This window comes from Grammomys surdaster, unplaced genomic scaffold (assembly GCF_004785775.1).
Source record: "Grammomys surdaster isolate TR1022 unplaced genomic scaffold, NIH_TR_1.0 125430, whole genome shotgun sequence".
NCBI lineage: Eukaryota > Metazoa > Chordata > Mammalia > Rodentia > Muridae > Grammomys > Grammomys surdaster.
Window position 1 is genome coordinate 90,044 of NW_021620297.1, and position 17,140 is coordinate 107,183.

The following is a 17,140-nucleotide window of genomic DNA, read 5'->3' on the forward strand; positions in this document are numbered from 1 at the left end:
GGGTAAGACAAGAGATGGGAGCAGGGCTGGAGAGGTGGCTCAGTGGTTAAGAGCACTAGCTGCTCTTCCACAGGTCCTGAGTTCAATTCCCAGCAACGACATAGTGGCTCACAACCATCTGTAATGGGATCCCATGCCCTCTGCTGGTGTGTCTGAAGACAGCTACAGTGTACTCATATACATGAAATAAATAAGTAAATTAGAGAGAGAGAGAGAGAGGAGCAGAGACAATCATGATTAAATGACCCAACGGTATCAGCTGTAGCACAAGCCTGACATCCTCGAACTCAGAAAGTAGAGGCATAAGTTCAAGGCCACTCTCAGCTACATAGGGAGTTTGAAGCCAGCCTGGGCTGCATGAGACCTTGCAAGAAACCAAAGAATAAGTGAGAGGAGGAACAACTAGTTGGGACGTTGGGATTCTTCACGTAAGATGTGTACGTGCATTTCTTCAAAGCCGTGGTATACCCTTCGAGAACGGAGCGCCAAGATGAGCGTCAGGAATTCAAACCCCGACACACTGTGGCCTGATCCCTAGCCTATATTTAAATTTTTCCAGTTGTGGCAATCAGTTCCCACGTCTCTTTTTTTCTGGACCAGAATCCACTGCAAGTTCAACATGCTACATTTGTTGGTTCGGTCTCTTCGGTCTCAGGGCAGATGACATTGACTTTAAATATATTTTTAAAGTTTTATTTTTTTCATTTGTATGAATGTTTTGTCTGGATGTATATCTTAGTACTGTGTGTGTGCCTGGCACCTATGGAGGTCAGAGAGGGTGTCAGATCCCCTGAAACTGGAGCTATGGATGTTTGTGAGCCTCTGTATGGATGCTGGGAACCGAACCTGGGTTGTCTGCAAGAACAGCCAGTGCACTAACCATGGAGCTATCCCTCCAGTCCCAACTTGGATGTCTTTGTAGACTACAGGCCAATGGTTTTGTAAAATGTCCTTCAGCTTACATTTCAGAGATATTTTATTGTAATCAGGCTCAGTGTGTGTGTGTGTGTTTCTGTATGTGTGTGTCATTTTATGAGGTCACTATATCTTTTTGTTTTTAACTTAATTTTATCAGTTTATGTGTATGGATGTTTTGCCTACCTGAATACCTGTGCACTTCATGTGTGCCTGGTGCCCATAGAAGTCATTAGATCCCCTGGACCTCGAGTTACAGATGGTTGTGAGCCACCACGTGCAGGCTGGAAATCAAACCCGGCTCCTCTGGAAGAGCTTTTATTATTATTTTTATTTTATATACGTGAGTACACTGTCGCTGTCTTCAGACACACCAGAAGAGAGCATCAGAACCCATTAGGGATGATTGTGAACCACCATGTGGTTGCTGGGAATTGAACTCAGGACCTCTGGAAGAGCAGGCTCTTAACCGCTGAGCCATCTCTCCAGCCCTGGAAGAGAGCTTTTAATTGCTGAGCCATCTCATGCCTCCAGCCCTGAGGTTGCTATAGCTTCTTGCAGTCAGCCTTCTGTGCCACCGTGCCGTGGGTTCTGTAACCACGGCTTCAATCCAACCAGCTGCAGATCAAGACTGTTTGAAAAGATATTTGCGTCTGTACGAACGAACAAGTGCAGGTTTTCTTCTCACAGAAAACCTAAGGAACACAGCAGAACAGCCATTCCCATAGCACTGAGTTGTGTTGCATGTTGTGTGCTTGTTTAAAGAGAAAAACTTCGTGGTAGTGTGATTGCCTAGTGTGTGCCAGGCCCTAGGTGTGATCACAGCACTGGAAAATGTAGACGTGGAAATAGCACGTGGAAGATACATGTGAATTAGACGTAAAGGCTGAGTCATCTGACACATTCATTTGGGCGTCTGCAAATGGTCCTGCATCAACCCGTCTCAACATCACACAGAACAGCTTTGCTGCCTGTTGTTACCTTTGGCTGCTTGGGGTGGGGGTTGGGGGTCTATCTCTCAGGTCACTCTCCTGTCAAGTTGCTGTTTTTCTATTTGTAAATTAAAAAGTGATCGAATCCAACAATACTCCAAGTTGCCAGTGCATGGCTGCTACCTCAGCACTTGTGAGTAGAGGCAGGGGGCTCAGATGTTCAGGGCCATCTTTGTGTACAGATTAAGTCTGAGACCAGCCTGGGCTCTATAGGACCTTGTCTCATAAATAACAAAAGCTAGTTGGGTGTGGTCGTGTATGACTTTCATCCCAGCACTTGGGAGGCAGAGACAGGTGACTCTCTATGAGTTTGAAGTCACCCTGGTCTACAGAGAGAGTTCCAGGCTAGGGCTACATAGCAAGACCCTATCTCAAAAGCAAACCAGCAAATACACAACAAAACTACCACAGCTACCTCCACCTCCACCTCCACCTCCACCTCCACCTCCACCTCCACCTCCACCTCCACCTCCACCTCCACCTCCACCTCCACCTCCACCCCCACCTCCACCTCCACCTCCATCACCATCATCGCCATCCTACCATCACTACCACCACCTCCACCACCACAGCCACCACTTCCGTCATGACCACCCCCACTCCCACCGTCACCCCCCACACACACACACACCACGTGATGTGGGGTAAATGTCAGAAGTAAGGTTATGGAAGGTTTTTTTAACTTAATTTTATTAGTTTATGGATGCACGAATGGATTTGTGCCTGGAATGCATATGTGGGGCCTTACTCTGGGATGAATAGGTTGGTTCTGAAAACTCTTCCAAAGGCTCCCAGCGTAGGTCCAAGCTGTTAACTCTTTGTAAGGCTCAGAGTTGGACAGAGCCCGATAGCACTCCACAGCCAAGACGCATCATGCTATTTTTAGGTTTTAACTCCCACACAGAGACCCGATAGTGACTTTGCACATAACTGTGCTCAGGACCCTGCCTCAGAACTTCCTCCCTTTCTCCCTCAAGGTGGCCCGCATGGATGGCACTGTGGATACACCTCCCTGCCTGCGCTTGACCCACCGCACCTGGGGCTCGCAGAACAGTCTGGTGGAGATGTTGTTTCTCCGGCTAAGCCTTCCGGTCCAGTTCCACCAGCACTTCCGCTGCACCGCGGGGGCCACACCCCTGGCATCCCCAGGCCTGCAGCCACCTGCCGAAGATGAGGCCCGGGCAGCAGAACCAGATACGGACTATGAAAACCTGCGCCGTTCCGCTGGAGGCTGGGGAGAGGCTGAGGGGGGCAAAGATGGAACTGCCAAGGAGGGGACACCCGGAGGCACTGCCCAGGCTGGGGTAGAGGCTCAGCCTGCGAGGGCGGAGAATGAGAAAGACGCTACCACCGAGAAGAACAAGAAGAGAGGGTGAGTCAAGATTTGGGATCGAAAGGGGCTCAGAGTCTATTTTGGGATCCTCAGTTATGCAACTTCAATAATTTAAGAAGCCTCCATTGCACCTCAAAGGGGTCCAGTTGTGCTAAATGAGATCAGAACACTGAGCGATCTTGTGTGAGGCGAATGGTATTATTTCCCAGCTATGCTGTCATTTCCACGACACGACAACTATGAAACTAGAGAACCCAAACTACGCAGTATGGAGAAGATTGCTATCCCAGAGTGCCTGGTGGGCCCCGGAGTGCGCTATGAGTGCCGTTACCCATGAACACTAAGGGGAGTTTTCTTATCCCTGTTAGAACTTACTGTGCCCTGCCCCTCCATGCCTCAGTGGACACGGAGTTGTCGTCTAAGTTAGAGTGCATTCTGTGTTTCCAATGTGGCCCCCCCAAACTAACTTTAGCCAGATGTAGTGGTGCACACCTTTATCCTAGCACTTGGGGGGCAGAGAGACGCGATCTCTGGTTCAAGGACGGCTTGGTCTTTGTAGTGAGTTCTGGGTCAACCAGGTCTATATAATGAGACCCTGTATCTAAACAACAACACAATCCAAACAAACAGCCAAAGCTAACTAACATCAAAGAAGGCCAATATCAATCACCGGGTTGATGCAGGGTGATGGGACACGCCTTTAATCCTACACTCCGGAGGCAGAGGCAGGTAGACTGTTCTCATAGTGAATCTTGGACCAGCCTGGGCTATATAAACCAATAAACAACATCAAGGACCAGCCTGGGCTATATAAACCAATAAACAACATCAATTTTAAAAACAAACAAACAAACAAACAAACACAAATATCAAACAGATCTGGGAGGATGGGGGCAGTCAGTGAAGTACTTGCCTTGAAAGCGTGAGGCTTCAGAGATCCCCAGAACCCAAGCAAAAGTGTCAAGGGTGGTGGCAGGAGCTGCTAGTCCCAGGGCTGGGGTTTAGGGTGGAGACAGGCAGGTTACTGGGGTTCACTGGCTGGCCAGAGTCACCTACTCAAGTGAAGTCTATGCCAACAAAAAATGCTGTCTCACAAAACGAGGTGGGTGTCCCCTCCTGTGGACACCAAAGGTTGTCATCTGGCTTCCACATTTATGCACACACACAGGTGCACCAACATGAACACACATGCACACACACTAAATAAATAAATAAATAAATAAATAAATAAATAAAATTTAAAAAGTAACACAAATGGGTAATGTTGATTTAGGGGCACGATTGTATATTCCCAAACAGGACCTCCATATATCTTGCTACCCTCTTTACTGTCTTTATTTTGCTTTTTTTTTTTTAAATAGCCCAGGCTGGCCTTGAACTTGTTGTAAAACTGAGGGTGGCCTTGAACTCCCAATCCTCTTGTCTCACCTCTCCAGTGCTTGTGCACCACCACACTTAGCTATCAGTCACCCTCTTCACATGTGAGTGGCCCAGCATTCACAAGTACAGCACACAGCACTTCCAGAACAGTCTGGGCTGGACCAGTCAGGAATCCCCATCCTCCAGCGGCAAGCTCCTGGTGTTAGAAGGAGGGTCTAACCAGGACAGATTCATTCCGCATGATGAGTATGATGGGACCATCGAGGGCTGCGCTTAAGAGCTGCATCTAATGTCAGGCTCTCCTTGGACCTCCAGGTTCTTGTTCAAGGCCAAGAAGGTTGCTATGATGACCCAACCACCTACCACCCCGGCTCTTCCCCGACTCCCTCGAGATGTGGTACCTGCTGACAACCGTGATGACCCCGAGATTATCCTCAACACCACCACGGTGTGAAACTAAGACCCTCTGCTTCAGAAACCCCCCAACATAACAGGGAAACCCAGAACTTCCAGTTCATTGCTGACGTCCTTGTATCTGAGATACCCGCAATACGTTCTAGACAGTCAGAATACAACACACACCGATGTGGTCCTTTGAATCCCCTATTCTCATGTATTAGTGACCTGAAGATAGTAGGGGGTTCAACGAAGCTATAAGGCAAACTTATATAACTCCTAGGGACCCCAAAGTCCAGAGGATAAGCCAATATAGATCAATATTTGGGATCAACTATATACAATACTTGAATGAAGTTCAAGAGCTAACATATTCCTGGGAGTAAAAAAAAAATCTGTAGTTATCCCAATATAGCTTGAGTCCCCAGATATTTGTTAAGACAGAAATCTTATTCATGCTAGGCTTTCTGGCACAGGCCTATAATCCAAGCTACTGGGGAGGCTGAGGCAAGAGAATCACAAGTTCAAGGCCTGCTTGGACTACGGAGGAGTTCAAGACCAGCTAGGGCAACATAGTGCAGCCCTCATCCCAGAGCCGGGGATTATGGGTCAGTGATAGAGCATTCCTGAGGTCCTAGATTCCAGCATTAGTCCAGGAAAGAAGCGGAGAAGAGAGAGGGGAGGGGAAGGGAGGAACAGAGGAACGAACTGTAACATGTAGGATCTTAGGCTACCTGGGTGCCACTTGGGTGAGTCACTTCACTGCTCTTTGCCTTCTAGTGGAAGGACTGCGGTTTGTTTTCTCACCAGTAAATATAAGGGTAAAAATGATAACCCCCTAGTGAGGTGGCAAGGCAGAAGCTGTGAGTTAGACGGTAGAGGACCTTACCTAGAGCAGCAAGCTATTATTGTGAGCTGTGTTATTGCTTTGCTGTAGTTTGAAGAAGGACCAAGTGTCAGGGTTCCACCAAATTTTCCCAAGGGGCTCCCCAATCTTGGAAAGCACGAATAGGCACACCAACACACACTTAGACTCAGGAGATCTCTCTTCTAGTAAGAAAGGGCCGTTTTTCCGACTGACCTCTGGTCCTCTCTTTGTGTCCCCAGTACTATTACTCTGTGAGGGTCTTCGCGGGTCAGGAGCCCAGCTGCGTGTGGGTGGGCTGGGTCACTCCTGACTACCATCAACACGACATGAGCTTCGACCTCAGCAAAGTCCGAGCAGTGACGGTGACCATGGGGGATGAACAAGGCAATGTTCACAGCAGGTGCTGGACCAGAGTGGGGGTTCTGTGTGCAGGCGGGAGGTCGGCATGGGCAGGATCTGGGAGCTCCAGCCACCAGTTTTGGAGCTGCCTGGCTGGGGTTCCTGGGAACCTTGGGGAACAAAAGAAATCATGACACCCACTTCAGAAGTTTTTCTTTCTTTTTTTTCCCTGCTCGCTATTGTTTCTTTGTTCCATTTTCTTTCTTTTTAAATAGATACTTCCTATCTACTTATTATTTTATGGGCATTAGTGTTTCACCGGCTCATGTGTCTGTGTGTCAGATCTCAGAGTTACAGACAGTCCTGAGTTGCCATGTGGTTGCTGGGAATTGAACTCATGACCTCTGGAAGAGCAGTCGGCGCTCTTAACCACTGAGCCATCATCCCTCCAGCTCTGTGCTATTTTCTTTTATTCCACCCTTTTCTGTTTCATAGCCTCCCATTTTTTCCCTTTATCTCTTCTGACTCCCACTCTGATTCCTCCATTCTCTTCCCCTCTGTTCTCCCGACCCCTCTTTCCAGGATGCCCATACTAAACTATGGACTCTAGCTCTGGGGCATCCGGGTCTGGGGTGAGGTGTTTTCTATGCTTGGTCTGCAGGTGGTGGGTGTTTGAGTGTTGGGGTCTGAGGTCACAGTTTTCCTGGAGTGTAGGGAAGGAAGCATCGAGCTTCCCTGACTGAGGATGTGTGCCGCGTGTGTTTGTCTCTTCCAGCCTCAAGTGTAGCAACTGCTACATGGTGTGGGGCGGGGATTTTGTGAGTCCTGGACAGCAAGGCCGGATCAGCCACACGGACCTTGTCATTGGCTGCCTGGTGGATCTGGCCACCGGCTTGATGACCTTTACAGCCAATGGCAAAGAAAGCAACACCTTCTTCCAGGTAGGCCCACCCCTTAGCAACAGGACCACGCCCCTTAACAACAGGATTGACATTTCCCAGCATTCCAGGAAGAACCTTCAGAGTAGCTCCTGAGGTCAGACCCTGGAGAGAGAAAATGAGCCCACTCCTAAATTGTGTAGCTGAGCCTTCCATTAAAGTTCTGCCCAGCCGGGCAGTGGTGACGCACGCCTTTAATCCCAGCACTTGGGAGGCAGAGGCAGGTGGATTTCTGAGTTCGAGGCCAGCCTGGTCTACACAGTGAGTTCCAGGACAGCCAGGGCTACACAGAGAAACCCTGTGTTCTGCCCAGGATGAAGGAGATAGCAGAGCTTGGCACTGAAGAGAGGTCTGTAGATGCGTTCCCTCATGGGCCGGGTGGCAGCCATCTTCACTCTTCTCACCATGAAGCAAACACCCTAGAGTAGGCCAAAATCCTCAAGTGGGTTTGTCCTTTTTTAGCATATCATTGTTGTTGTTATTGTCATTGTCCTGTTATTTAAATGTCCACATGTATTTTAAGTATACAGAGACACTGAAGGAATTGTACAGTAACTCCCTGTTCATAAGCCCACCATCAGACTCGATTATGAATTATTTAGGACATCTACGTCCAACCTACCTATCCTTTAGCCCATCTAATGTGATCTTCGCAAATTTTTAAAAATTATTTTTAATTTTTTTTTTAAAGATTTATTTATTATATATGAATACACTGTAGCTGTCTTCAGACACACCAGAAGAGGGCATCAGATTCCATTACAGATGGTTGTGAGCCACCATGTGGTTGCTGGGATTTGAACTCAGGACCTCTGGAAGTGCAGTCAGTGCTCTTAACCACTGAGCCATCTCTCCAGCCCTATTTTTAATTTTTTTGAGGTACCTCTAAATGAAGTTCCTTATTGGAAGATTTATTTGTTAGACTTTTAAAATGTGTATGGGTTTCATTTGTTTTGTTTTTTTGTTTGTTTGTTTTGTTTTTTTGTTTTGGGCTGCATGTATGTAAATGTGCCGTGTACGTGCCTGGTGCTCATGGAGATCAGAAGGCTTGGGATCCCCTAGAACTGGAGCTGCATACGGTTGTGAACCACCATATGGGTTGTGGGAATCGAACCCGGGTCCTCTGAAAGGGCAACAAGTGCTCTTAGCCACTGAGCCATCTCTCCGGCCCCTATTTTATTATTTTATGAGACAGGATCTTATGTAGCCAAGGCTGTTCTCAAACTCACGACGTAGCCAAGGATGACCTAAACTCATGATCTTCCTGTCTTTACCTCCCAAGTGCTGTGCTGGGATTGCAGGCCTGTGCTGCCTGTGCTGCCTGTGCTCAGCTTGCAAAACTACATTTTAAGTGGAGCATTTCAGAAACACACAATAGCAGAATAGCACAATGAGCCACCAGCCCCCCTCCCCGTCACCAACATCAACCACCACCCACTCAGAGCCAATCTCATTTCATCTCCACACCGACTCCTCTCCCACTCCCACTGGAGGGTTTGAAAGAAGCTGCCCACAGCACACAGCTTCATCTCTTTAAAAGATAAAGATTATTTTTAAAAGGCAGAGCCACAATACTGTTGTCGCTGAAAAGAAAAAAAAAAAAGTTCCTAACTGTTCCTGACTGTCGTCAGATACTTAGTTCATGTTCAGATGTCTTTGATTGTCTCAAAAATGTCTCCTTGCCTTTTCTTTGTTTGAGTCAGAACTTAAAGATGTATCTTTTAATGATTCCTGCATCCTTTAAACCTCTTCACATATTGCCTCTCCTTCCTTCCTTCCCTCCTTCCTTCCTTCCTTCCTTCCTTCCTTCCTTCCTTCCGTCCTTCAACTGTCTTATAAGGGTCTTATGTACCCTAGGCCAGCCGATACAGCCTTGGATGGTCTTAAACTCCTGATCCTTCTGCTTCCACCTCCCAAGTGCTCCCCCCTTTCCCCCTTCCCTCTTCCTCCTCCCTTTTCCTTCTTTTTCCTCTCCCCTCCCCCTCCTCTCCCCCTCCTTTCCCCTCTCCATCTCCCTGCCCCTCCCTCCTTCTGTTCTTAAGCCTTTGGTGAGGGAACAGGCAGGTCTATGCTGTAGCACTTGTTCCTTACAGCGCTGTCCTTGGACCAGAAGCATCTGGAATTTTGTTAGATACTGCAGAGTTGCAGGCCCGTCCTCAGACCTGCTGACGGTGACTCTGTACTTTATTGAGATTTCAGCGATTTCTGTGCAAGTTAACCCCTTGGGGAGCGTTCTGGCTTAGCTACCTACAGCCTCTGGCTTGTCACCCTAACACTTTTCTTGTCTTTTGTATCTCCAGTGACTTGGGGGTTGGGTCTGCAGGTGCAGTTAGGTGCTGGTAAGGCTCCTCCCTCACCAGCGTTGTTTGGAGATAAAGGAAGGCTGTGGAGGGTGGGTGGGGGCGGTCAGGAGATGCTCTGGCTTCTGCAGAGTGAGTGGGGAATGCACTCCTGGAGGGACCCTGATGTACACAAAGATGCAGTTGACAGGTTGCTCTAAAGGAGCGACAGGAGACGCTTGACCAGGCTGCATCAGCGTGGCCTAGCCCAAGGTCACCTACAGCTATTGTGGATCTCCAGTGCCCAAGTGTGGTTCTACAAAATTGGGTCCACACAGAGTCCACAATGCCTCCAGCCCACCTTCTCTTACACCTTGACCTTTTCTCTCTTGCCAGGTGGAACCCAACACAAAGCTGTTTCCTGCCGTCTTTGTCCTGCCCACCAACCAGAACGTGGTCCAGTTTGAGTTGGGGAAGCAGAAGGCAAGGAGACACGGACGGGGGCAGGGTGTGCAGAGGGTACTCGTGCGGGGCTGGGGGGATCGTAAATCCTAACTCCATTCTCTTCTTCCAACGCACAGAACATCATGCCGCTGTCAGCGGCCATGTTCCTGAGCGAGCGCAAGAACCCAGCCCCGCAGTGCCCGCCAAGGCTGGAGGTGCAGATGCTCATGCCTGTTTCCTGGAGCCGAATGCCCAACCACTTCCTACATGTGGACACGCGGCGCGCCGGAGAGCGGCTGGGCTGGGCGGTGCAGTGCCAGGAGCCGCTGATGATGATGGCACTACACATCCCGGAGGAGAACAGGTCCGGGCCCCTGCTATGTCCGGTGCCCTCCTCAAGTACCGGGAGGCTCCAGGTCTTAATCAGAGGACTCTGGTTCAGCATCAGCCTCCTCAGATACCCCGCCAGGGGGCTCTAGATTCATCCCAGTGAACCTCATATTCGTCTAAGGAGAGCACAGTTACACCCCAGGGACCTCAGACACTACAGGGACACTAAATCCGATCCAGAGAGCCCAGACAATGATCAAACTCCCCAACCCAGATGTTAGAAATTTTTTATGAATTCGATGCTAGAGATGAACCCAGGGCTTCTGCCAGGCTAGGCAAGTGTTCGTCCAGTGGGGCCATAGCCCTAGCTCTTAAAATATGTTAAAAGTTATTATCTGGAGATGGGATCTCCCCTAAGGTTTTTGCTTTGAGACAAGGTCTCCTGTGGCCCAGGCTGGCCTTGAACTGGCTATATAGCTGAGGATGGCCTTGAACACCTGATTTTCCTTCTCTACCTCCAAAGTGACTTCCATGATACCTGGCAAATTCTCTTCATGCTGACTCACTCAAATAACCAGGGTCCTGGAAGCTGCAATAAAGAACTCAAGCCCTATCCTGGGCCGTCTCACCTACATCTAGGGGGTTACCCGATATTTTCTGCTTTCCCCAAAACTCCAGACTCTTAGACTATTCTAGCAATCCCGTGTAGTGTGGGTAGTACTCAAGCCCCTTAGGGACTAGTAGGACCACGGAAAGACTCCTAGATCCAGAGCCAGAGCTCCCTTGGAGCCTGACCCTGCGGGGACACTTGAGATTCCCGAGCCTCTCTGAGATCTCTGTCCCAGGCCACTGCCCCTGACTGTGTGCCACATCTCTGCTACAGGTGCATGGACATCTTGGAGCTGTCTGAGCGGCTGGACCTACAGCGCTTCCACTCGCACACGCTCTCGCTCTACCGCTCGGTGTGCGCCCTGGGTAACAACCGCGTGGCTCATGCCCTGTGCAGTCACGTGGACCAGGCACAGCTGCTGCATGCTCTGGAGGATGCACACTTGCCAGGTCCTCTGCGTGCAGGCTACTACGACCTCCTCATCAGCATCCACCTCGAAAGCGCCTGCCGCAGCCGCCGCTCCATGCTCTCTGAGTACATCGTGCCGCTCACACCGGAGACCCGCGCCATCACGCTTTTCCCACCCGGACGAAGTGCGGAAGATGGCCCTCGCCGCCATGGCCTGCCTGGCGTTGGCGTCACAACCTCCCTGAGACCTCCACACCATTTCTCACCCCCGTGTTTTGTGGTCGCCCTGCCAGCTGCTGGGGCCGCTGAAGCTCCGGCTCGCCTCAGCCCTGCCATCCCTCTGGAGGCTCTGCGAGACAAGGCGCTGAGAATGTTGGGGGAAGCCGTGAGGGACGGAGGACAGCATGCTCGCGACCCAGTCGGGGGCTCTGTGGAGTTCCAGTTCGTGCCAGTGCTCAAGCTGGTGTCTACCCTCCTGGTAATGGCTCCTAACGGTTTCCCTCTCCCATTAGTCAACATTTGAAGTCCATCTGGGTGGCGTATGAAGCTACCCGTTTGCACATTCTACGACCCATTCATCTCTCCGCCCGTCTTTCGCCTACCTTTCAATTTATCCGTCATCCACCCGACTGTCATTCACTCTTCCTTTGATGCAGTCACCTAGTGTCTATTCGTGCTTCTCAGTGTCTTCTCCCTTCCCCTATTTCCCCAACCTACCAACCATTTGTTCATCCGTCAATGTTCCATCCACTCAGCTGTCCACCCATGTCTTTACACCCTCATCTTCAAGTGCTTCAGACTTCCTGTTTTTTTCTGTCCACCCACACATCCATCCATCTATTCATCCATCATTTTCAACGTATCAAACTCCTATCTTCACTTTCATTCCCACATGATCCCATGTTCCTCTATCTATAAATAATGTATAATACATATATACCCATCTATTAATATATATCCCTTCCATATAACCGATCATGGCCTTCCCTTCCTTCACCTGTGCGTCCATTTGTAGACTCAGCCACAAATCAATCCATTTCCCTGTCCCTTTTCCTACATGCACCTGCCCATCCATCCGATGTACATCCACCCGACTCTCTATGCCCATCCTTCCGTTTGTCCACCTAGCCATTTTTCCATCCACCATTCGGTTCATGTGCTGCTTCATTCATATACCCACATACCATTCAACCATATATATATACATTCATCCAGCTTCCTGTGCGTAAGCCAGTCTGTCCGTCCATCAACCCAGCTTCCCTGTCTGTCTGCTCATTTGTTTACACTTACTGTCTGTCTTAGTTTCGGTTCTATGGCTGTGAAGCGACACCATGACCAAGGCAACTCTTAGAAAAGAAAGCATTTATCTGGAGGCTTGTTTACAATTTCTAAGGGTTAGTCCACAGTCATCACGGCAGGAAACAGACAGGCATGGCGCAGGAGCAGGAGCTGAGAGCTTTCCATCCTGATCCACAGGCAGAGACATTGGGCCTGGAATGGTCTTTAAAACCTCAAAACCTACCCCAGAAAAACACCTCCTCCAAAAAGGTCACACCTCTTCCAACAAGGCCACACCTCCACTAACAAGGCCACACCTCCTCCAACAAGGCCACACCTCCTCCAACAAGGCCACACCTCCACCAACAAGGCCACACCTCCACCAACAAAGTCTCTCCTCCTCCAACAAGGCCACACCTCCTTCAGTAAGGCCACACCTCCGCCAACAAGGCCATACCCCCTTCAGTACAACCACACCTCCTCCAAAAAGGCCACACCTCCTTCAGTAAGACCACACCTCCTCCAACAAGACCACATCTCCCAGTCCTTCATGTTTTTCAAGCATGGAAATCCATGAGCCCATGGGGACCGTTGTCAGTCCATCCATCTGCCGACCTATACACCCTACGTCCTCATTTCATTCACCCGTCATCTCTTCTTCCACCGTTTCCTCCACCTCTCTCTCTCACACTCATTCACTCAGCTCCCCTTCACGTCTCCATAGTTGAGTCTAACAATTCATCTAGCCAGCTGATCCGTCCTCTCTCTGTTAGTTCCTCTGTCTGCCCACTCTTCTCTTGTATCCGCTTTCTCTCTTGCCTTCCATGTGTCAATGTATTAGCAGCTCCATCGTGTCAGGGGAGAGCTGGTGTATGCTGGGACCCTTGGAGGCCTTTATCAGGTGCAAAGCGTGTCTTGTCTCAGAGTCACCTATGTTGACTTGAGAGAAAGCACACTTACCTGAGAAGGGAGTGTGGTGATTGTGGCGTGGGTGAGACATAGATGTGGACCTGGGAAGGGGCTGAGGAATTTTTATATTTTTTCTTTGACAATTTCCTAAATGCATATCATGTATCTCGATCCTGTCCAACTCAAACCCTACTCTACTAAGGGACCTTAAGAAAGAAGAGGCCGGGCGGTGGTGGCGCACGCCTTTAATCCCAGCACTTGGGAGGCAGAGGCAGGCGGATTTCTGAGTTTGAGGCTAGCCTGGTCTACAGAGTGAGTTCCAGGACAGCCAGGGCTACACAGAGAAACCCTGTCTCGAAAAACAAAAAAACAAAACAAAACAAAACAAAACAAAAACAAAAAGAAAGAAAGAAAGAAAGAAAGAAAGAAAGAAAGAAAGAGAGAGAGAAAGAAAGAAAGAAAGGCAGCCAGACAGGAATGGCATTCTGCCCGTGGGAGGAGCCGTATCGGTCATTGCTGGGATGCTCCTGGCGTGTGCAGGAGAAACAGGTCTGGAAGGTCGGGGTGGGGCGAGACCATGAGCCCTTCCTGGCCACTGGGAAGGACTCGACCCTTGTCCTGCAGGTGATGGGTGTCTTTGGCGACGAAGATGTGAAGCAGATCCTGAAGATGATTGAGCCTGAAGTCTTCACTGAGGAAGAAGAGGTAGAGGAGGAGGGAGAGGAGGAAGAGGAAGATGAGGAGGAGAAAGAGGAGGACGAGGAGGAAGAGGCCCATGAGAAGGAAGATGAGGAAAAAGAAGAGGCTGAGGAGGCGGCAGAGGAGGAGAAGGAAGAGCTGGAGGAGGGGCTGCTGCAGATGAAGCTGCCGGAGTCTGTGAAATTACAGGTGCGTCTCCCTGTCTTGGCCTCCATCCATGTGGGCTCAGAGATACCCAGTCTGGTGGAGCTTGAGTCTGGACTTTGTCCCGTGGCCCGGGAAGCTGGGGCGATGTAAGAAGCAGGGGGGTGGTGCTGGCTTCGGAGTGATCGCGCTGATTTCCACGGGAGAGCAAGCCTTGCAGGAGGCTGACTTAAGGATGCAAGCGATGGCGTCTGAAGCTGGCCAGGGCCGTGGAGAGGGGAAAGAAAGCATTGTCGGTGTCGGGGAACCCCTGATGATGTCCCCCCATGCCTCCTACTGCGTGGTTGTCTTCCCGTAGATGTGCCACCTCCTGGAGTATTTCTGTGACCAAGAGCTGCAGCACCGGGTGGAATCCTTGGCCGCCTTTGCGGAGTGTTATGTGGACAAACTTCAGGGCAACCAGCGGGGGCGCTACGGTCTCCTCATGAAAGCCTTCACCATGAGCGCGGCCGAGACTGCGAGGCGGACCCGAGAGTTCCGCTCTCCGCCCCAGGAGCAGGTCCTCTGACCCCTAAACTCCAGCTGGCGTCACTGTCTAAACCCCAACCTCGACTTCCCTCAGTCCCAACTAACTGATGTCATTTACCTTCAGAACCAGTGCCTGAGCCTTGAAATTACGTATTAACCTGTCCCTCTCAGAACCTAACCTCAGAGTCACCAGAGACTGGTCATGCCCCTTTCATAACCTCTGCTTCTAGTCCCTCAAATATTTTTTGCTAACTGACATTTGGGGCCGTGGCCATAATCTTAGAGATTGGTGGTCGGATCTATGACCTTTGACACTGATCTGAGGTCGAAGGTCTTAATTCTCGTGTTTCATTTTTTCTCTAGATCAACATGCTATTGCAATTCAAAAATGGTGCAGATGAGGAAGATTGCCCCCTCCCTGAAGAGATCAGACAGGATTTAGTCAACTTTCACCAAGACCTGCTGGCACATTGTGGTAAGGAGAGAAATTCAGCGTCCTCCCCTAAAACTTTCTTTTGCAATCTCGCCTGAAGTTTCAGTGAGATTTCCTGATCTTAAACACCCATGTAAGGGCTGGAGGGATATCTCAGCAGTAAAGAACACTGGCTGTTTTTCTAGAGAACCTGGGTTCGATTCCCAGCACAGACATGGCAGCACACAACCATCTGTAACTCCAGTTTCAGAATATCCAATGATTTTCTGACCGTTACAGGCACTAGACAAACACATGGTACACAGACATACATATAGGCAAAACATTCATACTAAAAATAAATAAATATTAAGTTGGCTGTAGTGCTGTAGACCTTTAATCCCAGTATTCAGGAGGCAGAAGCAAGGGCATCTCTAAGTTCGAGACCAACCTGGTCTGTGTAGTGAGTTCCAGGACAGCCAGGGTTGCACAGTGAGATCCCGGAAAAACAAAAACAAAGCAAAGCAAAACAAAAAGCCCTGTGTATTGGTGCTGTATAATGGCTGGTTGAATGGATGAACGAATACATTGTTGCACAGGTAGATAGTGATCGGAAGGGTATGCCTGAATGAATATTTGGGAGGATGGACTTATGACTAGCTGGGTATAGGCAGGTGATTGGATGGACAGAAGCATGGATGGATGGACAGATGGATATCAGGATGGCGCCACAGGTAAAAGCACTTGCTATCGTGCTTGACAGCCTGAATTCAATCCCCAGGACCCACGCTTCAAAGAAAAAAACTAACTTCTGCAAGCCATCCTCCGTCTACATGTATGCCTACATGTATGTCTCAGCACACACACACACAAACACACTGAACACACACATAAACACACTAAACACACACATGCACACACATACATACACGCACATAAACACACATGCAAACACACTAAACACACACATGCATGCATGCACACAGGCACACACATGCACACATACACACATATACTCACACATAAACACACTAAACACGCACACATGCACACAGACACAGACACACACATAAACACACTAAACACACACACATAAACACACTAAACACACACATCTAAACACACACACACATGCACGCACACACACACACACAGAGATGTAGTAAGAATTTTGAAGAAAGGTAGATGGACAAATAAATGGGTGAGGTAGATAAATAACCGGGTAGCTGGCTTGCTGATTCTGTGGAAAGAGAGCTGGCTGGCACGAGAGGCCGATGACAGTCTTCTACTGTTTCTGGTGAAAAACCATCTGACAGTCTTATTGAGATCCTCCGGTTGGTGATAGGTCCTTTTTCTCTGCTCGACTTTCAAGAATTTGTCTTTGCTTTTCAATGGTTTGAGTTGTAGTGTCAGAGGATGGAGATCTTTGAGTTGACCTTATTTTGGAGTTTCATTTTCTTGGAAATGTAAGTTAATATTTTTTTAACCAATATTGGAAAGTCTTGAGCAATTCTTTCTTCAGTCTGTTTTCCCATCACTCTCTTTTCGTCTGGGAATCTCATTATGAGTGTGTTCTGCCTCGTCGCGTCACACAGTCTCTTGGGCGCTCTTACTTTTTTGATTCTTTTATTTTTCTGCTTTTTTAGATTAGTAAATCTCTGCATCCTGCTTTTAAAAATATTAATGTGTGTGTATATGCATACCTATGTGTGTCTGTGTGTGTGTGTGTGAGTGTGTGTGTGAGTGAGAGTGTGTGTGACAGTGTGTGTGAGTATGAATGTGTATGAGTGTGAATGTGTGTGAGTGTGTGTGTGAGTGTGTGTGTGAGAGTGTGTGTGACAGTGTGTGCGAGTGTGAATGTGTGTGAGTGTGAATGTGTGTGAGTGAGAGTGTGTGTGACAGTGTGTGTGAGTGTGAATGTGTGTGAGTGTGAATTGT

General features: G+C 49.1%; 1 protein-coding gene across 2 annotated transcripts in view; it reads left to right on the forward strand.

The window, feature by feature from the left end:
* The window catches only part of Ryr1 (ryanodine receptor 1), a 129,374-nt gene that overhangs the window by 30,850 nt on the left and 81,384 nt on the right, over positions 1 to 17,140 (forward strand). For both annotated transcript variants that reach the window (XM_028786244.1, XM_028786245.1), the window contains exons 28-37: positions 2,885 to 3,279; positions 4,936 to 5,068; positions 6,124 to 6,284; positions 6,999 to 7,164; positions 9,837 to 9,923; positions 10,022 to 10,248; positions 11,098 to 11,710; positions 14,044 to 14,307; positions 14,621 to 14,821; positions 15,154 to 15,265. In XM_028786244.1, the coding sequence (XP_028642077.1) occupies positions 2,885 to 3,279; positions 4,936 to 5,068; positions 6,124 to 6,284; positions 6,999 to 7,164; positions 9,837 to 9,923; positions 10,022 to 10,248; positions 11,098 to 11,710; positions 14,044 to 14,307; positions 14,621 to 14,821; positions 15,154 to 15,265 (2,359 nt within the window). The remainder of the gene's footprint in view (positions 1 to 2,884; positions 3,280 to 4,935; positions 5,069 to 6,123; positions 6,285 to 6,998; positions 7,165 to 9,836; positions 9,924 to 10,021; positions 10,249 to 11,097; positions 11,711 to 14,043; positions 14,308 to 14,620; positions 14,822 to 15,153; positions 15,266 to 17,140) is intronic.